The sequence below is a fragment of the Scyliorhinus canicula genome, chromosome 9, assembly GCF_902713615.1.
Source record: "Scyliorhinus canicula chromosome 9, sScyCan1.1, whole genome shotgun sequence".
NCBI lineage: Eukaryota > Metazoa > Chordata > Chondrichthyes > Carcharhiniformes > Scyliorhinidae > Scyliorhinus > Scyliorhinus canicula.
This window is the reverse complement of record NC_052154.1, coordinates 127,501,137-127,526,558: the sequence shown is the minus strand read 5'-3', so window position 1 is coordinate 127,526,558 and position 25,422 is coordinate 127,501,137. Positions and strand designations below refer to the sequence as shown.

At 49.1% G+C, this 25,422-nt stretch overlaps 1 protein-coding gene across 3 annotated transcripts in view; it reads right to left on the bottom strand.

Annotated features, from left to right (window-relative positions):
• The window catches only part of cars1 (cysteinyl-tRNA synthetase 1), a 130,764-nt gene extending 111,921 nt beyond the window's left edge, over positions 1-18,843 (bottom strand). For 2 of the 3 annotated variants that reach the window (XM_038807522.1, XM_038807523.1), the window contains exons 1-2: positions 18,736-18,793; positions 14,400-14,645 (exon numbers count right to left, since the gene is read on the bottom strand). In XM_038807522.1, coding sequence (XP_038663450.1) covers positions 14,400-14,645; positions 18,736-18,751 — 262 coding nt within the window. In that variant the 5' untranslated portion in view covers positions 18,752-18,793. Of the gene's footprint in view, positions 1-14,399; positions 14,646-18,735 lie in introns of all 3 variants that reach the window. The other variant, XM_038807524.1, reaches the window with a different exon arrangement.
• Between the last annotated feature and the right edge of the window lie 6,579 nt (positions 18,844-25,422).

Sequence of the window (25,422 nt, the reverse complement as noted above, 5' to 3'; positions counted from 1 at the left end):
CAAACTTGCAGCAATAGAACTCACACACTAACAAGCTGCTGTTCTCAAAGAATTTATCTGGTAAAGAAGTCCTGAGCCATTGCCATCATGTGAACCAAGGTGTGGTGATCAACAGAAGTTATTTAGCTGTCAGATATAATATGGCATTTGGTCATGAACATACCTTACAGTAATTCTATCATCACACCCTTTCATGCACTAATATTTGGTTATTAATTGCTGCATATATTTCGCTTTGGTATATATATTGCTGGTACAAAAATGTGCATATTTTGAAAAACAGTAGAGAAAGCTACTCCAGTAGCTCGGTGAATAAGGCACTCCCCTCTTGTGGGACTGAACCACACAACCAAAAGATGTTCCAGGCTTAACAGAGTGTCAAACCAACTGATGAAATGCAAAATGAAATGAAAATCGCTTATTGTCGCAAGTAGGCTTCAAATGAAGTTACTGTGAAAAGCCCCTAGTCGCCACACTCCGGCGCCTGTCCGGGGAGGCTGTTACGAGAATTGAACCGTGCTGCTGGCATGCCTTGGTCTGCTTTCAAAGCCAGCAATTTAGCCCTGTGCTAAACCAGATGTCAGACTTGTACAGCAGTGGGGATATTACAAAGAGGTCCACCATAAAATGCGAATACAATGGCATCAGGTGAAGATAAAAATGGGTACAGTTGGAATAGGATTTACAGTTGAATTGCCTGAAACTACATAGGACTACATGCATGATGAATAGCTGAAATAGCGGTCAGCGATCCCACAACCAATAGATGAGATCAACGCTGCAGTCCTGCCACATCCAGTCAAGAATGGTTTTGACCAATTAAATAACTAACAGGAGGTGCAGGAGGCTCCATGAACATTCTCAAAGAATATGAAGCTCAGCATTCAATGGCAAAACAAAAGGCTAAAGTGTTTGCAAACATCTTCAGCCAGAAGTGCAAACTGGATGCTCCATTTTCCCCCCTCCCGAGGTCCCAAGATGCCAGTCTTCAGCCAATTCAATTCTGCCTGTGATATCTAGAAATGCATAAACGTGCTGGAAAAAACAAAGGCTACTGGCTCAACAGTAGCCCTGAAAACTTGCGTTCCTGAATTAGCCATGCTTCAAACAAAGTAATTCCAGTACAGCTACAATACTGCCATCTAACCAACAAATTTGAAAATCTCCCAGATTTCCCGTCCATAAAAACAGGAGAAATTTAAACCAGCCAAGTGCTACCCATCAGCTCACTTCCAGCAAAGTGTTGGAAGGTGTCACCGACAGTGCTATATCAAGTAGCACTTATGATGTGGAGATGCTGGCGTTGGACTGGGGTGAGCACAGTAAGAAGTCTTACAACACCAGGTTAAAGTCCAACAGGTTTGTTTCCAAACACTAGCTTTCGGAGCACTGCTCCTTCCTCAGGTGAATGAGGAAGCTGAGGAAGGAGCAGTGCTCCAAAAGTAGCACTTTCTGCTCACCGATGCTCACTTTAGTTTCAAGTCCCAGACCTCATTTCAGCTTTAGCAAAAGCTTGGACTAGAGGGCTGAATTTGAGGGCAAGTGGAGATTGGCTATTCTTGACACCAAGGTAGGATTAACTGTGTGTGGCATCAAGAAGCCCAAGTAAAACTGATGTCAATGGCGATGAGAAGGAAAGCTCTTCAAAGGATGAAGTCATACCAATACAAATGAAGATGGTGAAGGTTGTTGGAGGCCTATCATGTCAACACTAGGATATTGCTGCAGTTCCTCAGAGCTGTGTCCTCAGTCGAACCACCTTCATTTGCTTCATCAATAACCTTCCCGCTATCCTGAAGCCAGAAATAGGGATGTTTGGAGTGTTTAGTTCCAGTTGCAATTCCTCAGATAATGAAGCACTCTGTGCTCCATGCAGCAACCTGTACAAAATCCAAGCTTGGACTGATAAGTGGCAAGTAATATTTGCAGTACACTATTTCCGGTGTGGACCATGGAGTAAGTGGTCACATACAATGCAGCTCTGGCCCAAGGTTACAGAAAAGAGCTCTTTTTAATCAATACAGGGTGGAATTTTGATGAAAAGATGTAGGTGAATGTTGGAGGAGTACTTTCCCCCAGGAATGGTATGTCTCTTGGTTACCAGACCCGGCAGAAACAGTGAGGGATTTGGCTGGAGCTGCAGCAAAGACAAAAGCCTCTTCAAGCATGCAGGCGGGGGAAGGGCAAGCTTAAAGGCTTCAAACTGACTTGATGGCTGTGGTGAACGTATGCTATTACAATTCACCACTGTACTGTGTTGTATTATGTTGATGCCTTGTGAGCTCTGCCTGTGGCTCTGCCCCCTCGGGGGTGGTACATAAACTTGTAAGCAGCACTCAGTACGGAGCAGTCGCAGGCAGGCACAGATCTAGCGTATTAAAACCACTGTTCACTTCTACTCATCGTCTTGTGTGAATTGATGGTTGCATCAATTTAATACGCTAAGATATCGCAATGGAAGCCGCCCTCAAACCTGAACGACTGGAACGCGACCCACAGGCAGCTGAAGCCAAGGGAATCTTTTCACACTGGCTCTGCTGCTTTGAGGCCTACCTGGCCGCCTCCTCCTCGCCCGCCGTCACTGAGGCACAGAAGCTGAGTCTCCTCCACGTCCGGGTGAGCCACAGAATCTCCGTACTAATCGAGAAAGCGACCACGTAAGCAGACGTGATCCTGAAAAGACATTACGTGAGGCCGGTGAACGAAGTGTTCTCCTCACCACTGGTCGTCAACGCCCCAAGGAATCGCTGGAGGAATACCTATGTGACCTGAGGGTACTCGCTCGAAACTGCAATTACAAGGATGCTACGGCCTCGCAGCATATGGAACTCACCATTTGGGACACATATTTGGCTGGCGTCCAGTCCAACTATGTCAGACAGCGCCTGCTCGAAAAGGGTGCCCTCGACCTAGAAGAGACGGTAAAACTATCCACCTCCTTAGAAGTAGCTTTCCAGAGCTGAAATGTTTTCCCCTCCGACCACGCGATTCCCTCGTGGCCACTTGACCCGAGGGTGTCCCAGGCTTGTCCTGCGCGGCTGCCCGCCCAACCCGGAGAGCAGCCCCGCTATTTCTGCAGTCAGAAGGAGCACCTCAGGCAGCGTTGCCCGGCTCGGAACGCGACCTGCAGCAGGAAAAGACATTTTGCCAAAGTCTGCTTGGCCCGACCCAAAGCTCCTAAATCGCAGGTCCGGCTCACAGGCTCGCAGACCCTGCAGCGTGGCTGCGTGCCTGCCGGTACTGCCCCCTTGTGACGCGTCATCCGCCTCATGCTATCCGTGGGGGCCACCATCTTTAACCCTACCCAACACGACCCACCTGAAGGTGGCAGACCAGGTCCGCCTGAGGAAGGGATGGGTGGGGCAGGTTTTCCACTCTGGGTTGGATGTGAAGAACCGGGGAGTGGCGATTCTGGTGGGGAAAAATGTGGTGTTTGAGGCATCGGAGGTGGTGGCGGATAAGGGGGGCATGTCATGGTTAGGGGCAGGCTACAAGGAGTGAAGGTGGTACTGGCTAGTGTGTATGCCCCAAATTGGGATGATGCGGGGTTTATGAGGCGTATGCTGGGACGGGTCCCGGATCTGGAGGCGGGAGGTCTGATCATGGGGGGGGGGGGGACTTTAATACGGTGTTGGATCCTTCACTGGATCGGTCCAGCTCTAGGACGGGTAGGAGGCCGGCAGCGGCCAAGGTACTGAGAGGGTTTATGGACCAGATGGGTGGGGTGGATCCATGGAGGTTTGTGAGGCCGAGGGCACGCGAGTACTCTTTCTTCTCCCACGTACATAGGGTCTACTCTCGGATAGATTTCTTCGTGGTGAGTAGGGGACTGATTCCGAGAGTGGAGGAGGCCGAGTATTCGGCCATTGCAATCTCCGACCACGCTCTGCATTGGATAGAGTTGGAGATGGGTGAGGTGCGGGACCAGCGCCCGTTGTGGCGGTTGGATGTGAGGTTGTTGGCGGAGGAGGGTGTGTAGGAGGGTCCGGGCAAGTATTGAGGGGTACCTCGAGGTGAATGATACGGGGGAGGTTCAGGTGGGGATGGTCTGGGAAGCCCTGAAGGCAGTGATTCGTGGGGAGCTGATATCCATCCGGGCACACAGGGAGAGGAGCGAGAGGAGTGAGAGGGATAGACTGGTGGGAAAGATGCTGGAGGTGGACAGGAGGTATGCAGAGGCACCAGAGGAGGGACTGTTGGGGGAGAGGCGCAGCCTGCAGGCTAAATTTGATTTGCTGACCACTAGAAAGGCAGAGGCACAGTGGAGGAAGGCACAAGGGGCAGTGTACGAACATGGTGAAAAGGCGAGTAGGATGCTGGCTCATCAGCTCCGCAAGTGGGATGCGGCTAAGGAAATTGCTGGAGTGAGAGACAAGAGTGGGAATGTGGTGCGGAAGGGGGTAGAGGTGAATGAGGTCTTCAAGGACTTTTTACGGGGGAACGTCCCGGTCGGAGCCAACGGGGGGAGAGGAGGGGAATGAGAGGTTCCTTGACGGGCTTTCTTTCCCGAAGGTGCAGGAGGAGAAGGTGGAGGGGTTGGGGCACCGATTGAGCTGGAGGAGCTAGTTAAGGGGATCGGGCAGATGCAGTCAGGGAAGGCACCGGGGCCAGATGGGTTCCCGGTGGAATTTTATAAAAGTTTGTGGACCTAGTGGGCCCCTTGCTGGTGCGGACACTCAACGAAGCGTGGGAAGGGGGACTTTGCCCCGACGATGTCGCGGGCGCTGATCTCGTTAATTTTAAAGAGGGACAAGGACCCCCAGCAGTGTGGTTCATACAGGCCCATATCTCTCCTCAACGTGGATGCTAAGGTGCTGGCAAAAATCCTGGCCACCAGGATAGAGGACTGTGTGCCAGGGGTTGTGCACGAGGACCAGACAGGTTTTGTGAAGGGAAGGCAGCTGAACACGAATGTGCGGAGATTGTTGAATGTCATCATGATGCCGGCGATTGAGGGGGAGGCTGAGATAGTGGTGGCGCTGGATGCAGAGAAGGCCTTCGAGAGAGTGGAGTGGGGGCACTTATGGGAGGTGTTGGGGAGGTTTGGATTTGGTAAAGGGTTCATTAGATGGGTAAGGCTGCTATATGAGGCCCCGATGGCGTGCGTGGCCACGAATAGGAGGAGGTCGGAGTACTTCCGGCTTTACCGAGGGACCAGGCAGGGTTGCCCCCTGTCCCCCTTGTTGTTTGCTCTGGCAATCGAGCCGCTGGCGATGGCGTTGAGGGATTCAGAGAGGTGGAGAGGCTTGGTGCGAGGTGGAGAGGAACATAGGGTGTCGTTGTATGCCGATGACCTGTTACTGTATGTGGCGGACCCGGTGGGAGGCGATGGCCGGGGGTGATGGAGATGCTAGCTGAGTTTGGGACCTTTCAGGTTATAAATTAAATTTAGCGGCAAGAGGGAGGTGTTTGTGGTGCACCCCTGGAGACCAGGAGGAAGGAATTGGTAGGCTCCCGCTTAGGCGGGCAGGGTAGAGCTTTAGGTACCTGGGGTGCAGGTGGCCAGGGACTGGGGGACTCTTCACAAGCATAATTTCACCAGACTTGCAGATCAGATGGAGGAGGAGTTCAAGAGGTGGGGACAATGCTGCCATTATCGTTGGCGGGGAGGGTACAGTCCGTCAAAATGACGGTGCTTCCGAGGTTCTTGTTCCTCTTTCAGTGCCTGCCCATCTTTATCCCAGGGCCTTCTTAGGAGAGTGACTAGCAGTATTCTGAGCTTTGTGTGGCGCATGGGACTCCGAGAGTGAAGAGGTTGCTCCTGGAGCGAGGGGAGGGATAGAGGCAGGGCTGGCGCTGCCCAACCTTCTGGGGTACTATGGGCGGCCAATGTGTCAATGGTGCGTAAATGGGTGATGGAGGGGGGGAAGGGCGGCGTGGAAAGAATGGAGATGGCGTCATGTAGAGGTACGAGCCTGGGTGCCATGGTAACGGCGCCGTTGCCGCTCTCCCCCAAGGGTTTACCACGAGCCCGGTGGTGGCGGCGGACCCTAAGAATCTGGGGACAGTGGAGGGCGGCCATAGGGGGGAAACAGGGGGCTCGATGCAGGCTCCACTGGGTGGCAACCATCGGTTCATCCCGGGAACAAGGATGGGGGATTTAGGGGGTGGCAAAGGGCAGGCATCAGCAAATTGAGGGACCTGTTATGGGCGGGAGGTTTGCGGGCCTGGGGGAACTGGAAGATAAATTTGGCCTTCCCCAAGGGAACATGTTCAGATACTTGCAGGTAAAGGCGTTTGCTAGCGACAGGTAGAGGATTCCCTTGCTGCCCTCGCAGGGAGAAGATGGACAGAGTGCTTTCGGGGGTGTGGGTCGGAGAGGGGAAGGTGTCTGACATCTATAAGGTAATGCAGGAGGTGGCGGATTCTCAGTGGAGGAGCTGAAGGCTAAATGGGAGGAGGAACTGGGGAGCAGATAGAGGACGGGACTTGGGAGGATTGCCTTGGAGAGAGGTCAACTCTTCCTCCTCATGTGCGAGGCTTAGTCTCATCCAATTAAGATGCTGCACCGGGCCCACATGTCCGGGACTAGGATGAGTAGGTTCTTTGGGTGTGAGGATAGGTGCACCAGATGTTCGGGGAGTGGGTGTTCCTTATTGTAGTTTCTATTCTGTAACTTTATATTGTGTTAATTTGCATTGTTGTTAAAATGCTGTGTTGTGCATGGGGGTGGGGCGAATGTTTATGATTGTTATTTTTGGTAGTTTACTATGGTGCGTTATTCTTGTATAAATTCAAAATTTTTCAATAAAAATTATTTTAAAAAAAAACCCTACCCAACACGTGTGACTCATGGGGCCCGCCTTCTTGGCCACCATCTTCAACGCCGCCCGACACGTGCGACCGACAGGGGCCACCATCTTGGGACCACCACGCTACCTCCGACTAAGCCGGCTACCCGCAACTTGGCGCTGTCACCCTTGACCAGTCACGGCCCAAGCACGTCAAGAACTCGATGATGACCGTCCGGGTCAATGGGCACGAAACGCCCTGTCTGTTTGACTCTGGGAGCACGGAGAGCTTCATACATCCAGACACGGTAAGGCGCTATTCCCTCCAGATTTCCCCCGCATCCCAAACAATCTCCCTTGCTTCCGGATCACATTCAGTGCAGATCCGGGGGTACTGTGTCGCGAACCTCGTGATATAGGGCGCCGAGTATGCCAATTTTAAACTATATGTACTCCCCGATCTCTGCGTTCTTCTCCTGTTGGGACTGGATTTCTAGTGCAACCTCAGGAGCCTGACCCTGAAGTTCGGCGGGCCCCTACCCGCTCTCACTGTATGTAGCCTCGCAACCCTTAAGGTCGACTCTACCCCGCTCTTCCCGAACCTCACCGCCGGCTGTAACCCTCCCCACCAGGAGCAGGCAGTACAGTACCAGGACTGACGTTTATCAATTCAGAGGTCCAGCGGCTCTTGAGGGAGGGGATCATAAAGGCCAGTAATAGCCCCTGGAGAGCCCAATTTGGTGGTCGTCAGGACCGGGGAAAAGAACCGGATGTTGTAGACTACAGCCAAACTATAAATCGGTACACGCACCTCGATGCGTACCCCCCTTCCCCGTATAGCGGACATGGTGAATCAGACTGCACACTACCGGGTTTTCTCCACGTTAGATCTGAAGTCCGCATACCACCAGTTTCCAATTCTTTGAGGCAGACGGCCGCCTCTTCCACTTCCTCAGGGTCTCCTTCGGGGTGACCAACAGGGTCTCGGTCTTCTAAAGAACGATGGACCGAATGGTGGACCAGTACGGGCTGCAGGCCACGTCTCGTACTTGGATAACGTCACCATCTGCGGCCATGATCAGCAGCATCTTCACCCTGTTCGGTTTCCCCACTTACGTCCACAGTGACCGGGGCTCCTTGTTTATGAGTGACGAACCGCGTCCATACCTGCTCGGTAAGGGCATTGCCTCGAGCAGGACCACCTTGCTACAACCCCGTGGAAACGGACAGGTTGAGAGGGAGAACACGATGGTGTGGTAGGCTGTCCTCCTGGCCCTACGGTCTAGAAGTCTCCCAGTTTCCCACTGGCAGGAGGTAATCCCCGACGCACTCCACTCCATTAGGTCGCTCCTCTGCACAGCCACGAGCGAGACCCCTCATGACCGCCTGTTTGTCTTCCCCAGGAAATCCACCTCCGGGGTCTCGCTTCCGTCCTGGCTGACAACACCGAGGCCTGTCCTCCTCCGAAAGCACGTGAGGAGCCATACGTCCGACCCCCTGGTTGAGAGGGTCCAGCTCCTTCACGCCAACCTCAGTATGCCTACGTGGCGCACCACAATGGCCGACAAGATACAGTCTGCCTCCGGATCTGGCAACCCGCCGGTTCCCCTGCGACCACCACCACCCTGCACCGATCACCGCCCCTGCATTCCCCTCCCCCATCGCCGACCAACAGTGATGAAGCTCCAGACGACACGCTCCCGGAGTCAACGAGCCCAACACCCGTGCCCGCAGCGACGAGTTCAACAGCCGTGCCCGCAGCGAAGCCGGAGCTGAGGTGATCACGGAGAATGATCGAGGCGCCGGACAGACTCGATCTGTGAGCCCACTTACCCCCACTGGACTTCAATTTTTAACAGGGGTGAATGTGGTGAACGTATGTAATTACAATTCACCACTGTACTGGGTTGTATATGATGTTGATGCCCTTTTGGGCTCCGCCTGTGGCTCCGTCCCCTCGGAGGTGGTATATCAACCTGTAAGCGGCACTCAGTACAGAGCAGTCGCAGGCAGGCACAGATCTAGTGTATTAAACCACTGTTCACTTCTACTCATCGTCTCGTGTGAATTGATGGTCGCATCAATGGCCTTTATTAAGCTGTATTCCAGCAGCAGAGGGAACAACTGCGAAACGATGTCGCAAAGGCCATTGAAGAAGTGGTGACGAGACTTCCGGTGGCGGCCATGGAGGAGTAGGTCGTGCATTTGGCAGCTCCCGCCTGGAACAGACTCTCTGACCTTTCTTCAGGAGTTTTCACAGACATTTTGGGGCAGATTGGTGAAGCGAACACTGCCAAAAGGATTCCCTCTCTGTTGTATGGATAGCTGGACCACGAGTGGCCGGGTGAAGCGTTTAATTCCCAACAGACAGAAGCGTGCGGAGCGGACGCAGAGGCACGGCATGGCTGCCGGTATAAACTAGGGTTTTCGGCAAAGTTGAGATACGGAGGTGGAAGGAGGCCCTGTACTTAGTGCGATTTTTCAGGAAGTTGGAGCCTTGGTTCAACAAGTGTCTCCTCACGGGGCAATATTTGTGTCTTCTGTTTATTTTTCGTTTTGTATTACTATTTACTCACTGGAGCTGGAGAGATAGTTTAAGTGGTTTATTCATGTGGGGAGAGGTCTCCAGACAATGAGGCGACAGTCTGGCGCCGGGGGTGGAGCTGCCGGGGTCAACAGACTCTCGGGAGCGTAGTGGGGGGTGGCAAGTGCTCAGCTGGTGCTTGGCGGGGGGTTTTGGGTCATGGGGCTGTTGGGGGGAGGAGGGGCTTTGCTGACAGAGGAGGTATCAATTTGGGGTACCAATTGAGGGTCGGGGGCGATGGCTCCCTGTGGGGGGCGCTCGAGGAAGCGAAGGGCGCGGGCACGAGGTTGGCCAAAAAAGGGCGATGGCTAGTCGGTGGAAGGGTGTGGGGTTTAGCCCCCCCCCAGTCCAGGCTGATCACGTGGAATGTGAGGGGTTTGAATGGGCCGGACAAAAGTGCGCATGTGTTTGCGCATCTAAAGGGGTTAAAAGCAGACGTAGCAATGCTTCAGGAGACACATTTAAAGCTCGCAGATCACACGAGATTGAGAAAGGGATGGGCAGGCCAAGTGTTCCATTCAGGGCTGGATTCGAAGACCAGGGGGGTAGCAATTCTGATCAGTAAGGGTGACGGCATTCGAGGTTGTGGAGAATTGTGGCAGAATAAGGGGGGGCAGGTATATAATGGTGAGTGGAAAGTGGGAGGGGTCCAGGTGGTGTTTGTGAACGTCTACGCTCCGAATTGGGATGATGTGGAATTTATGAGACGCATGCTAGGCAAATCCGGGACTTGGAGAGGCACACAACCTGATCATGAGGGGAGACTTTTAACAGTCATTGACCCCGAGTTGGACAGGTCGAAGTCCAGGATAGGGAAGCGACCGGCAGTGGCTATGGAACTGAAATGGTTTATGGAGCAGATGGGTGGCGCGGTTGGATCCCTGGAGGTTCGCGCGGTCGAGAGTGAACGAGTTCTCTTTTTTTCTACCATGTTCATAAGGTTTATTCCCGCATAGACTTCTTTGTCTTGAGCAGGGCGTTAATCCAAAGGTGGCGGGGACAGAATACTCAGCAATCACAGTCTCGGACTATGCCCCACACTGGGTGGACCAACGGCTTGGTGAGGAGAGAGGGCAGCGCCCACTCTGGAGACTTGATGTGAGGCTGCTGGCGGATGAAGAGGTTTGCGGGCAGATTAGCAGGAACATCCAGGATTACCTGGAAACAAACGATACAGGTGAGGTAGCAGCAGCAACGATCTGGGAGGCTCTGAAGGCAGTTGTCAGAGGGGAGCTCATCTCAATTCGATCCCATAGGGAAAAGTGAGAAAGAGCGGAGAGGGAGAGACTGGTGGAGGAGATACTCCGAGTGGACAGGAGATAGGCGGAGGCCCCCGAGGCGGGGCTACTGAGGGAGCTGCGGAGTCTGCAGGTGGAGTTTGAACTGCTGACCCACAGGGAAAGCGGTAGCACAGCTGAGGAAAGCAAAGGGGGGGGGGGGGGGGGCAGCCTATGAGTACGAGGAAAAAGCGAGTAGAATGCAGGCGAAAGAGGGAGGCGGCCAGGGAAATCAGGGGAGTAAAGAATAAGAAGGCTAACATGGTCTTGAATCCAGGGGGAGTGAACGGAGTCTTTAAGGAGTTCTATAGTAAACTATACGAGTCGGAGCCCCCGACGGGAGCGGAAGGGATGAGGCAATGTTTGGACCAGTTGAGGTTTTAAAACGTGGAAGAGGACCCGGTGGAGGGGCTGGGGGCCCCGATTGAATTGGAGGAGATTGTCAAGGGTATAGAGGTAGAATTCTATAAGAAATTTTCGGAAATATTGAGCCCACTCCTGATGAGGACCTTCAATGAGGCTAGAGAGAAAGGAACCCTCCCCCCAACAATGTCACAGGCCTTGATCTCACTCATTCTTAAACAAGGGAAGGATCCGGAACATTGTGGGTCAGACAGGCCGATTTCGCTTTTAAACGTGGATGCCAAATTGCTAGCTAAGGTTCTGGCCACAAGAATTGATGATTGCGTCCCAGGGTGATAGAGGAAGACCAGACTGGGTTGTTGAAGGCAGACACTCAATACCAATGTCCGGAGATTTTTGAATATTATTATGATGCCCTCAGAGGGAGGGGAGGCGGAAAACAGCGATGGACCCAGAGAAGCCTTTTGACCGGGTGGAATGGGAGTACCTGTGGAAAACGCTGGGGAGGTTCGGGTTTGGTGAGGGCTTTATTGACTGAGTGAAAGTGCTGTACCAGGTGCATGTAGCAAGTGTATGTACAAACCGGCTGAGGTCGGGGTACTTCAAGCTTCACTGGGAACGAGGCAGGGGTGTCCCCTCTCCCCGTTACTATTTGCCCTAGCTACAGAACCACTAGCTATGGCGCTGAGAGCCTCGAGGAACTGGCAGAGACTTGTTCGGGGGGGGAGTGGTGGAACATCGGGTCTCGCTATACGCATGATTTGCTCCTGTACATTTCGGACCCTGTGGAGGGGATGGGGGAGGTTCTGCAGATCCTGAGGGATTTTGGCAGTTTTTCAGGGTACAAACTGAACATGGGAAAGAGCAAGTTGTTTGTGATCAAGGCCAAGGGGCAGGAGGAGAGACTGAAAGAGCTGCCACTCGGATGGTGGAGAAAAGTTTTCGTTACCTGGGTATACAGGCAGCCAGGAACTTTGGCTGACCCGGTTGGTGGAGCAAATGGAAGGGGACTTTAAAAGGTGGGACATGCTCCCGCTGTCACTGACAGGGAGGGTGCTGACAGTGAAAATGACTGTCCTCCCCAGATTTCTGTTTGTCTTTCAGTACCTCCCCATTTTCATCCCTCAGGCCTTTTTTAAGCGGGTGGGTAGGATCATTACGGGCTTTATGTGGCCGAATAAGACCCTGCGAGTAAGGAGATCGCTGCTGGAGCGCAGTCGTGGGGGGGGGGGGGGGGGGGGGGGTAGGTTGGCGCTGCCGAACTTTCGCAACTACGACTGGGCGGCCAATATAGCTATGATTAGGAAGTGGGCGTGGGAGCAGCTGGAGGCGGCGTCATATAAAGGTACTAGCCTGGGAGCTTTGCTAACGGCTCCTTTGCCGTTCTCGCTGACCCGTTACTCCACAAGTCCGTGGTGGTGACGACACTGCGGATCTGGGGACAATGGAGGAGGTACAAGAAGGTGGAAGGAGCATCGGTCTGGACCCCGATATGCAACAATCACAGGTTTGTCCCGGGTAGGATGCATGGTGTGTTCCAGAGCTGGCACAGGGCAGGCATCAGAAGGATGGGAGATCTGTTCATAGACGGAAGCTTTCCCAGTTTGAAGGCGCGAGAGGACAAATTTAATCTGCCACCAGGAAACGCCTTTAAATATCTGCAAGTACGAGCCTTCCTGAAAAAACAGGTAGTGGCCTTTCCAACGCTGCCGCCACTGAGGATACAGGACAGGCTGGTCTCCGGCACCTGGGTGGGGGAGGGGAGGGTGTCGGATATCTGCCAGGAACTACAGGAGGCGGAGGAAACCCTGGTGGAGGAGCTCAAGGGCAAGTGGAGGAGAAGCTAGGTGAGGAGTTGGAAGCGGGTCTGTGGGCAGAGGTCCTGGGCAGGGTTAATTCCTCCTCATCATGTGCCAGGCTCAGTCTAATTCAATTGAAGGTGGTCCACTGGGCACACATGCCAGCATCGAGAATGAGCAAGTTTTTTGGGGTAGAAGTCAGTTGTGTGAGGTGCAAGGGCAGCCCTGTAAACCATGTCCACATGTTTTGGGCATGCCCGCAGCTTAGAGTGTTCTGGCAAGGGTTTGCAAGGGCAATGTCCAAGGTGCTTAACACACGGGTGGTGCCGAGTCCAGAGATAGTGATCTTTGGAGTGTCAGAAGACCCGGGAGTTCAGGGGGCGAAAGAGGCCGACGTCTTGGCCTTTGCCTCCCTGGTAGCCCAGAGACGGATTTCATTAATGTGGAGGGACTCGAAGCCCCCGAGTGTAGTGACTTGGGTTAACGACATGGCTGGGTTTCTCAGCCTCGAGAAAATAAAGTTTGCCTTAAGAGGGTCTACACTAGGGTCTCTCGGAGGTGGCAGCCGTTCGTCGACTTTCTCAGGGAAAATTAAAATGCCAGCAGCAGCAGCAATCCGTTTGGGGGGGGGGGGGGGGGGGGTGAATGCTTTCATTGGGATGGTGCAGGAAGACCGAGTCGCGTGGGGTAATGTCTATTTAATTGTTATTGTATATTCTCTTTTTGCACTATGTTAATGTTCACTCTAGTTTGTTTTGTTATTATTGTTACTACTGTTTTATTATGAAAAATTCTGCAAAACATTAAATAAAAATACTTTTAAAAAAAACATTTGCAGCACACAAGTGCCAAGCAGTGACCATCCCCAACAAGACAATCTAACCACGTCCACTCAGCTTTCAATAGCACGGTCATCAAAATGATCAACATCCTGGAAGGTAGTCACCACTGACCAGAAAGCTAAACTGACCAGCCACATCAATACCATAACTGGAGAAGCAGGTCAGAGGTTGGATATTCTATGATGAGTGACTCACCTCCTAACTCCCACTTTTCATCATCAAGAAATGTCCACTTCCCTATAGTTCCGATGCTTAAGAAGCTTGACCCCATTCAGAACAAAGCAGTCTGCTTGATCGACATCTCATTCACTGAAACATTAATTCCTCCACCACTAGTGAGCCCTGACTATAGTGCATAGCATCTACAAGATGCATTGCAGCAACTTACCAAGGATTCTTTGATATCACGTCCAAAACCCGCAGTCATCAAGATAGACAAGTGTAGCAGGTGCACCACTGTCTTCAATCTCCCCTCCAAGTCACATACCATTCCGACTTTGACACAGGTCGGAGTTGTTTCTTCAATGCTCGGTGAAAATCTTGTAACTCCATCCCCAGTTGAGAGATGGGAATACTCTCACCACATGTACTGCGTCAGTTCAAGAAGGCAGCGCTCTGTCACCTTTTCACGGTCAATTCGGAAAGGGCAAGAAACACTGGCTTTGCCAGCAGCGCCCATATTCAGAGAACAATTAAATAACATTTTAAAGTGCCAATGCTTTATAAACTCATGGCAACAATTCAGCATGCACATCCTGCACAGATGCTCCATGTGAACACCTACCCAGATGTTCACTACTCACATGTGTGGAGTTTACATGTCTTGGCATCATCTTGGCTGCAATCCCAAATTGCTGCAATGTGCCTGTACCACCGCTTCACGTGGAAGTACTGATCAAGAGGGGGTTTTGGAAGCGATCTGAATATTTCCACGTCAGCTTGTGAAAATGTGAAGCCAACGATGTAACTCCGTGCAGCGAGATGATCATTTAGAGCCTTCATTCCACTCTCATCAGTGGATACACCAAGGAACGCACTGTAGTGGTAAGCTGCAAAACACAATGTGGGGACGCACGTAACTTCAGAACCAAAGGTTCTGCCTGTTTAAAAAGAATACATGTATATACAATTCACGTTTCCAGTCCTCCAGTTATCAACTTCTGTTCCTGGGTCAGCACAAAATTGCTCCAACCAGTGTTTTGTTGGCCCCATATCGACCCTGATATCACGTGAGGATTCCATTGCACAATTAGAAATAAAGGTTGCTTCTGCATTTAAAGTTCACAAAGAGAAAGTGAGAGAAAGAAATTTTTATTTTTCATGTTTTCCAGTACAAAAGAAAATGGCTTCAGCAGGCTTGTAATATACAACAGGCAGGGCTCCTCACATAGATTATCTAACCCCTTAAATTTTGGATCCTTTAGACACATGCAGAGTACAAGTTTAGTGTCAGTTGCTGTTTTGAAATAAAAACAAAAAATGGTCAAAATGCTTAGCAGGATGGACACTATTTATAGAAAGAAAGATAGAGAGAGATAATAAGTCATCAACATTTTAGTTTCTGTTTCACACTGGCACTCAATATTTGGTAGGTAAATTTGTATCAATGTTCTCCTGCTTGTCCATCAGAATATTTGTGTAATAAGCCACGTTCTCAGAGAAAACAAAATAAAAGGTGTTTTCCCAGTGCTTCCATGGCTCTGCCGCCAAAACAACAGCAGGCAAAACCAGGAATTCCTGCAGAAATTCTTCCCCATGTACTGTAAATCTGAAGTTAAAACTTGGCTTGATTCTAGAGCAAATTGGTGCCAGGTTCTCCCTCAAATTAACACTGCATTTACGCCAAGTGTATTGTTGGTGTCAGTCAGCTGCTGTTAAACAGATCAAGACACCCAATTCTTGCAAGCAAAAAACACCAGTTTGAGACAGGATTTTGAAAGCATTTCTTACATTAAGGTGTTATATTAAATATTATGAAGAGGCAGAGAAGCCCTGGAATCCTGAGCAGAACTGTCACAGATCTACATTTTCATGCCACAGAAATTAACCTTGAGGGGCTGCAGAATCCTGGAGACCCAATAGTCCTGCCCTAATCACATCAATTGACTTACATAGATACATAGAAGATAGGAGCAGGAGGAGGTCTTTTGGCCCTTCGAGCCTGCTCCGCCATTCATCGTGATCATGGCTGATCATCCAACTCAATAGCCTAATCCTGCCTTCTCCCCATAGCCTTTGATCCCATTCGCCCCAAGTGCCATATCGAGCCACCTCTTGAATATATTCAATGATGTAGCATCAACTACTTCCTGTGGTAATGAATTCCACAGGCTCACCACTCTTTGGGTGAAGAAATGTCTCCTCATCTCTGTCCGAAATGGTTTCCCTTGAATCCTCAGACTGTGACCGCTGGTTCTGGACACACCCATCATTGGTAACATCTTCCCTGCATCTACCCTGTCTAGTCCTGCCCCTATGAGATCCCCCCGCATTCTTCTGAACTCCAGCAAGAACAATCCCAACCTAGTCAATCGCTCCTCATTTAACAGTCCACCATCCCTGGAATCAGTCTGGTAAAACTTCACTGCACTCCCTCGAGAGCAAGCATATCCTTCCTTAGAGAAGGAGACCAAAACTGCACACAATACCTCAGGTGTAGCCTCACCAAGGCCCTGTACAACTGCAGCAACACACCTCTTGCAATGTAAATTGTCACCTCCACCTACCACATGCATGCACAAACCTAACAATTTCACTGCTCTCACATACTGTTCTGGTTTGCCTTCCTTTTTTCATAAAAGCAGCTATGGACCTATTATTTTTCAATGGAAGGCGACAAACATAATTTCAAGTCAATGATTTCAAAAACATGCCTAAATGTCAGGAATGATACTTGCACATTAAATCATATTTACACTAAAACTTCACTGCAAAAGTGGTCAACTGGAGAGGCTCAGTGAATAAGTTTTTTGCCACACAGGAGCCATTCTCGGTTAATCTCCCATCTGGTTGGCTGCAGTGTTACAACACTAGGAAAGGGACAGATTGTCACTCCAGGAGATGTGATGGGATTCCAAAACTCCCAATATTTATCCTTGTTCCAACTAATATAGGCATAAGAACATAAGACTAGGAGCTAGAGTAGGACATCTGACCCTTCAAACCTACCTCACTATTCAATAAGCTCATGGGTGATCTTCCAGCTCAACTTGACCTTCTCATACTATCCTCATATTCCTTAGTACCCAAAAATCAATCAACCCAAATACGTTCAGTGAATGAGCATAAACAGCTGTTGGTGAACTCCAGAAATCCAAATATTTGAGTGAAAAAATTATCAAAGTCCTAAAGGGCCGACTCCTTATTCTGACACTGTGATCCCATGTTTTGGCTTCCCCAGCCAGGGGAAAGTTTCCTCGGTATCTATCTTGTCAAGCCGTTCAAGAATTTTATGTCTCAAATAGACCACCTCTCACTTTTCTAAAATGCCTGGGAATATAGGCATAGTCTGCTTAATCCCTCTTCAGATGACAACCCTTTAATTCCTGGAACAAGTCTAGTGAACTTTCATTGTACTACCTCTGGGAAGGATTATATCCTTTCCTGAGAAAGGAGATCTAAACTGCACACAGTACACCACGTGTGGTCACAGTGCCCTGAAGAAGTGCAGGAAAATTTCTTTACTCTATACGCTAATACCTTGCGACAGAGATTAACATACTATTTGCCTTTCAAATTGCTTTCTGTGCATGTTAACGTTGTGATTCATGTACAGGTCCCTCTGAGTGCATTTCCATGCCTCTCACCATATTCTGATTTTCAGAATATGGTTCAATTTCACAATTCACCACAATTTACCTGACTCGTCAGGATTGCTGTCAGGAGCTGATTATTATTTAGTTGAATGGCCAGCACTGTGCACCTTCACATCTCAGGCTCTATTGGGAAAGAGAAACTGGACTGATGATATATCAAATATATAGAATCGTAGAATTTACAGTGCAGAAGGAGGCCATTCAGCCCATCGAGTCTGCACTGGCCCTTGGAAAGAGCACCCTACTTAAGCCTACACCTCTATCCTATCCCCGTAAACCAGTAACCCCACCCAACTTTTTTTTGGGACACTAAGGGCAATTTAGCTTGGCCAATCCTCCTAACCTGCACATCTTTGGACTGCGGAAGGAAACCGGAGCACCCGGAGGAAACCCATGCAGACACGGGGAGAACGTGCAGACTCGCGCAGACAGTGACCCAAGCCAGGAATCGGACTTGGGACCCTGGAGCTGTGAAGCAACTGTGCTAACCACTGTGCTACAGTGCCACCCTATGTGTGACTCTCATTAAAAGATTTGATTCCACCGACTGGTTCATCCATGGATTTAATCCCAGCTCCTCAATTAAATGTCACCAATGCCAAATACAGTTTCAGATAAAATAGTAGCTATCCTAGCTTTTGTGATGAGCAGTGAACCAGAATTACTTATCAATACGACTCAGGAAAAGATGAAGAAGCAAAAAAAAAAACACAAACGCAAGATTTTGCACTTAAAAGTACACAAACTCAGAAGGGATGAGAAATGAACTGGGTTTATCTTTTAGTGGGTAATCTACAGATAAGCAGAAGGCATTTGCAGGTATTGCACACAATACAAAACCAGTACATACCACAAAAAGACAACCCCCCAATGATTCAGTAAGCAACCTTGGTCAACAGATGAGGCAGTGTTAAATTAGTTGAAGAAAGGGCTTGCACACAAACCATCACATTCGGGTCACGATTTGCAAAATATTTCCTCAATCAGATTATTAGCTAATTCTGGTTCAATCCTCATCACAAAATCTGGGTTAATCTATCTATGCTGCCATCCCTAAATTGCAGGATTAATTTGAACCAGTCACTGGAGTGAGAACTTTGAACCAGAGTCCCAGGGATATTTTACACATTGTCAGCCCAGTTTCTCTGTCACTGTGGAGAGTCTGAGGATGAAAGTGCACGGTGCTGGCCCAGAGCAGCAATCCTGGTGAGCCAGGTAAACAGGGTGAGTCGCAGGCTTTGTACAGGACGGGAATAACTCTGGGGGTGGGGAGTGGGGTCACTGCAGTACGCCAGCGACATGATGTCGCTCAGAATCACTCACCCCTCGCCTGCCTCCATCTGTGCTCCTGCGCTGACAATGCTGATGCAAGAGGCAGGACCGGAGCGGAAATGACGTTTATTCCTCCCCCTCCACCCCCTCACCCGCACGACCTGGCGTTGCCATGGAGACACAACAAACAGCGGAAACGTCCGCCTATTGGCGCCGCAGGGATTTAGTGAGCGCGGACAGGCTAAGAGGGTCATTCCAGGGTGAAAGGTGAGTGTGAAGCCAGGTTGTCTTTCTGGTCAGCAGTGGACGGCTCATAGTCCCCCCCCGCAACTAGTAATATGCCTGGAGTTAGGTGTACAGAGAACAGTAATATACCTGGAGTTGGGTGTACAGAAAACAGTAATATACCTGGAGTTGGGTGTACAGAAAACAGTAATATACCTGGAGTTGGGTGTACAGAAAACAGTAATATACCTGGAGTTGGGTGTACAGAAAACAGTAATATACCTGGAGTTGGGTGTACAGAGAACAGTAATATACCTGGACGTTGGACTTTAACCTGGTGTTGTAAGACTTCTTACTGTGCTCACCCCAGTCCAACGCCGGCATCTCCACATCATGGAGTTGGGTATACAGAGAACAGTAATATACCTGGAGTTGGGTGTACAGAGAACAGTAATATACCTGGAGTGGGGTGTACAGAGAACAGTAATATGCATGGAGTTGGGTACACAGAGAACAGCAATATACCTGGAGTTGTATATACAGAGAACGATAATATACCTGGAATTGGGTGTACAGAGAACAGTTTCAAAGCAAATGAGGCAAAGCTCAGAAATGCGGTTACAACGAGGTAACAAACCTCAGCACCTAAAGGGACTGGTGAAATGGTGCAATTTAGTGCAGATAAGTATGAAGTAATACATTTTGGTTGGAAAAATATGTGATAATAGCCTAATCTTCAAGTCAGCCCGGAGACGTTTTCATCAGTTTGGACATGCTGGCCTTGGAAAGGGTCCAGAGGAGGTTCACAAAAGGATCCTTGAATGAAGGGCTTGTCGTATGAGGAACAGTTGAGGACTCCGGGTCTGTACTCGTTGGAGTTTAGAAGGATGAGTGAGGGAATCTTATTGAAATTTACAGGATATTATGGGGCCTGGGTAGAGTGGACGTGGAGGTGTAGCCACCTGGGGTGACCACTGCCCAACACAAATGGAAGATTGCAAGGAATGCAGGGAAATGGACATGTTGCAAAAGCAAGCAGCTTGCAAAGGCGCTTGTGTATTCTGGCTACTGCAGAAACCAGTTCTGAATGCTGCAGAAACCAGACAGCACTGTGAAAGAAAACAAGTTAGCATACTAATGAGGCGATACCGGGCAATCCCCAGGTACAATGGAAACAAGTTAACACAAATCGATACATTAAATGGAAGGCCAGACTGCTCGGCACCAAGGAAGTCCAAAACAATAAGTCCCAAGAACCGCCCAGTGATCAAGGGATTTCCCCGTTATTGGGAATTCAAATCAATCGATTGGGAAGAGACCCAATCGATTGCGAGTGAATAGGGGTCCACCCAGACCCTGAGAGAGGTATAAAACAGAGACCCCGACCCCAGCTCTCTCTCTCTGCCAGCCTCTCCTTGACCAGCCAGCCCTCCCAGCAGAACACCGTTGCAGCAGAAGAACCTTGAGGAGGAGAGGTCTGGACAGCAGCCGCCAACAAGTAAGTGTCACAACGCACGCTACGCGAGTAGACACTCCTGACCCCCTTTAGTCCATAACTACTGGAAGCCTGCAGACCCAGGACAAAGCTAGAGGCCGTTGTTCCCTGATCCGGCAGTCCCCTTATCCAGATAAGTATTTGGCCTATTAGTGGTAGGATTAGCCTAGTCTTATAGTTTTATATGCATGATTAGTAGATTATTGTAATATAATAAACGTGTCTTGTTTGAACTTACTAACTGGTGTATGGATTTATTGCTTTGAACTTGAACTTGAAACTTGTGGCGGTATCTTAACGATACCTGGCGACTCCACAGCTAAGGAACGAAACATAGCCAAATTGAGTGTTAAGCACACTCACCCAGAACGAGCAACAGAGAGGATGTTTCCACTAGTAGGAAAACAAGAGGACACCATCTCAGACTAAAGGGACGATCCTTTAAAACAGAGATGAGGAGGAATTTCTTCAGCCAGAGGGTGGTGAATCTGTGGAATTATTTGCCACAGAAGTCTGTGGAGACCAAATCACTGAGTGTCTTTAAGACAGAGATAGATAAGTTCTTGATTAATAAGGAGATCAGGGGTTATGGGGAAAAGGCAGGAAAATAGGGATGATAAAAATATCAGCCATGATTGAATGGCGGAGCAGACTCGATGGGCTGAATGGCCTAATTCTGCACCTATGTCTTGTGGTCAACCAATTGTAGTATTGTTTTGCAATTGTTTCTTCCAATCCCAGCTGGGGGCAATGCAGGGCACTCTAGGGTAAATTCAAAGACTGAAGAAGTGTCAGGGGAAGGAGGGGAGACACCCCACTTTTTATGACAGTAGCTGATGTATTCAAGTACATTTTTAAAGGTGTGGTGGGTGAATGTTGAATGTTTTTAAGGCAAAGGTAGATAGATTTTTGAATAGTAAAGGAATTAACGGTTATGGTGAGTGGATGGGTAAGTGGAGCTGAGGCCACAAAAAGATTAGCCATCATCTTATTGAATGGCGGAGTAGGCTCGAGGGGCCAGATGGCCTACTTCTGTTCCTAGTTCTTATGTGAGGGGCTTGGTGGGCAGTTGGGTCTGGTCAGAGGGATAGTCAAGTGGTTAGTAGGGCTTAGTTGGTGGGGTATAGTCATATTGTTGGGGTGGGGGGGGGGTGTGGTCAGGTCACCTGGTCTCATGAATGTTTTCAAGTGGGCAGGAACATGATTAGCATGGTTTGTTGCGGTACTCAGTTGCGTTATCATGGCTAACCAATTGAGTTAGACCAGGTATTAAATTAAGGTTCTCAGGGTAACTATACAGGTAGGTCCCATGTATCTGTACGTCTCCACCCTAAACTCAGGGTCGGAGTCATGTCTCAGACAGCAGGGAATAAGCCCATTGCAAGTTTGAACTTCCTGGGAATTTTCCACATGTCTCTGTCAGGACCTTTGGAAACTGGAGGATTTGGGAAAATAGGAACTAAATAGTACTGTTAAAGAAAGTGCAGAAGCAGGAAGACCTGGTTGTGCACTTGCAACATCTTTCAAATGGCAGGACAACTGAAGAAAAATGTTTTTAAAAAGCATGTGGGGTCCTTGCCTTTAATAATAAAGGATGAAATATCGTGCAAAAACAAGGGAGTTATGCTAACTCTTTGTAAAACACTGTTCAAGTGTCAGCTGGAGTATTGTGATCAGCTCTGGGTTCCACATGGCAGCGAGTGCCCTCACTAAGCCTGCCTGCCTACTGCCATCTCTATTATCATTCAACTCTGCCCCTACCTGTTGCTGAAATTCCCACCCATTCCTTTGTTACCTCTAGACTCAACTATACTAGTGCTGCCTTGGCCAGGCTCCCAGCTTCCATCCACTGTAAACTTATAGTTCATCCAGAACTCTGCTGCTTGTATCCTAGCTTGCACCAAGTGCTGTTCACACCAATGCTCGCTACTTTACATTGACTCCCGGTTCAGCAGTGCCTTAATTATAAACTTCTCATTCTCACTTTCAAATACCATTGTGATTTCATCCCTTCCTACTTGATAACCTCCAGCCCTACAATCTTCTGAAACATAGAAAATAGGAGCAGGAATAGGCCATTCAGCCCTTCGATCCTGTTCTGTCATTCTTTATGATCATGGCTGATCATCCAACTCAGTAACATGTTCCTGCTTTCCCCCATATCCTTCAATACCTTTAGCCCCATGAGCTATATCTAACTTATTTTTGAAAATATGCATTGTTTTGGCCTCAGCTACTTCCTGTGGTAGCGAATTCCACAGGTTCACCACTCTCTCTGGATAAGAAATTTCTCCTCATATCAGTCCTAAAAGGTTTACCCTGTATCCTTAGACTGTTACTTCTGGCAGAATCATAGGGAACATTCTTCCTGCATTAACCCTGTCTAGTCCTGTTAGAATTTTATAGGTTTCCATGAGATCCCCCCTCATTCTTCTGAACTCCAGCGAATATGATTCTAACCTACTCAATCTCTCCTCTATGCCAGCCCTGCTAACACAGGAATCAGTCTGGTAAACCTTCTCTGCACTCCACAACAAGAACATTCTTTCTCAGATAAGGAGACCAAAACTGCATACAATATTCAAGGCCACATATAACTGCAGCAAGACATCCCTGCTCCTGTACTCGAACCCTCTCGCTATGAAGGTCAACATACCATTTGCCTTTTTTACCGCCTGCTGCATCTGCATGCATACCTAAAGCGATTGCTGTACAGGACACCCAGATCTCGTTGCATATTCCTCTCTCTCAATATATAGCTATTCAGATAATAATCTGCCTTCCTGTTTTTTCTACCAATATGGATAACTTCACATTTATCCACATTATGCTGGCATCTGACATGCATTTTCCCACTCTCACCTTGCCCAAAACACACTGAAGCATCTGTGCATCCTCTTCACAGCTCACCCTCCCACCCAACTTTGTCTTGCATTTAGCATTACATTTAGGTCCCTCATCTAAATCATTAATATATATTGTGACTAGCTGAGGTCCTAGCACTGATCCTTCTGGTACCCCACTAGTCACTGCCTGTCATTCGGAAAAATACCCATTTATTTCTATTTTGTTTCCTGTCTGCCTACCAGTTTTCTGTCCATCTCAGTCCACTACCTCCAATCCCATGGGCTTTAATTTTACACGCTAATCTCTGAAATGGGACTTTGTCGAGAACCTTCTGAAAGTTCAAATAAACCAAATCCACTGACCAAGGAAGCGAGGGAAACGAGGCTCTCTGTAGATGAGACTAAAACAATGCGATTTCAAATCTCCTCTCCTCAGTATACACCTGGCAAACATCCAAGTGATCGAAAACAAACTAGATAAGCTTAACGCTAGACTTGCCTCTCAGAGGGAAGAGACTGCTGTATGCTCTGTTTCACGGAGACATGGCTGACCCTGCCTCACCGGATTGTGCCATGCAACCTAACTGCTTCTCAATACGGCACGGTAGCATTGTGGATAGCACAATGGCTTCACAGCTCCAGGGTCCCAGGATCGATTCCGGCTTGGGTCATTGTCTGTGCGGAGTCTGCACATCCTCCCCGTGTGTGCGTGGGTTTCCTCCGGGTGCTCCGATTTCCTCCCACAGTCCAAAGATGTGCAGGTTAGGTGGATTGGCCGTGATAAATTGCCCTTCGTGTCCAAAATTGCCCTTAGTGTTGGGTGGGGTTACTGGGTTATGGGGATAGGGTGGAGGTGTTGACCTTGGGTGGGGTGCTCTATCCAAGAGCCGGTGCAGACTCGATGGGCCGAATGGCCTCCTTCTGCAGTGTAAATTCTGTGAAAATTCTATGAATGCACTGGATGGACCGCATGGCGTCATCGGGCAAAGCGAAGGGTGGAGAGGTTTGACTCCTCACCAGCTCCTGGTGCTTGGAAGTGGCAACCCTGGTAAACTACTGGTCCCTAGTCCTGGAATACCTGACTGTGAAGTGCCACCCGTACTGCCTTTGGGTGTTCACCTTTGCCATCATCATGGTGGTCTACATCCCACCCCAGGCGGAATTGAAGAAGGCGCTTGATGAATTGTCCATCGCTATAAATAACAATGAAATAGAATACCCTGAGGCTTTGTTCATTGTGGCCGGGGACTTCAACCAGGCAAACCTCAAGTGTACTGCCAAAATTCCACCAACACATCCCCTGTCCCACCAGGGGCACCAACATCCTTGACCACTGCTACACAAACATGAAGGATGCCTACCAATTCATCCCCCAACCGCCAAGTCTTGAAAGACATGTTGTTAGGTAATTTGGACATTCTGAATTCTACCCCAACAGGCACCTGAATGTGGTGACTATGGGCTTTTCACAATACCTTCATTGCAGTGTTAATGTAAGCCTACTTGTGACAATAAAGATTATTATTATTACTTCGGAAAATTGAACCACAAGTCTGTGCTCCTTCTTCCAGCATACAAGCAGGACCTTAAGTGGGAGAATTTCGTTAAGGTCGTGCAGTGCTGGTCTGAGGCAACACAAGAGCTTCTATGTGACAGCTTGGAATTAGCAGACTGGTCCATATTCAAGAACTCAGTGGTCAACCTAAACAAGTATGCCACCGCCGTCACAGACTTCATCAGTAAGTATGTAGAAGATTGTGTGCCAAAGAACGTAATATGCGCGTTCCCCAAACCTGATAAGGTTATGAACTTTATTTTAAGCTCCCTTACTGTAACACTTTTGTAGGGACATAACTGTAAATTAGAATTGTCTGTTTCTCCATTACAGGGATTTGTAAGGGAACCTAAGAGGGAGAAATGTGTTGGCATGGCCCCTTTAAGGAGCCTATGGAGACACAGCGCGTGAATGTAAGTCTATCAGGAGTTTAGGCGCAGTTCTGGGCATTGGGGCTTGGCCAGAGTTAGCCCGGGAGTCAGGGGAACAAGACCTGCATATTAATTGTGCTGTCCAATATATATGGTTTGCTTTAGTTCAATAAACCTCGTCTGTGTTTCAACATTGCCTCATTAATTGCCTCGTAATATAACAATTTCCCTTTCGCTGCTGACTCTA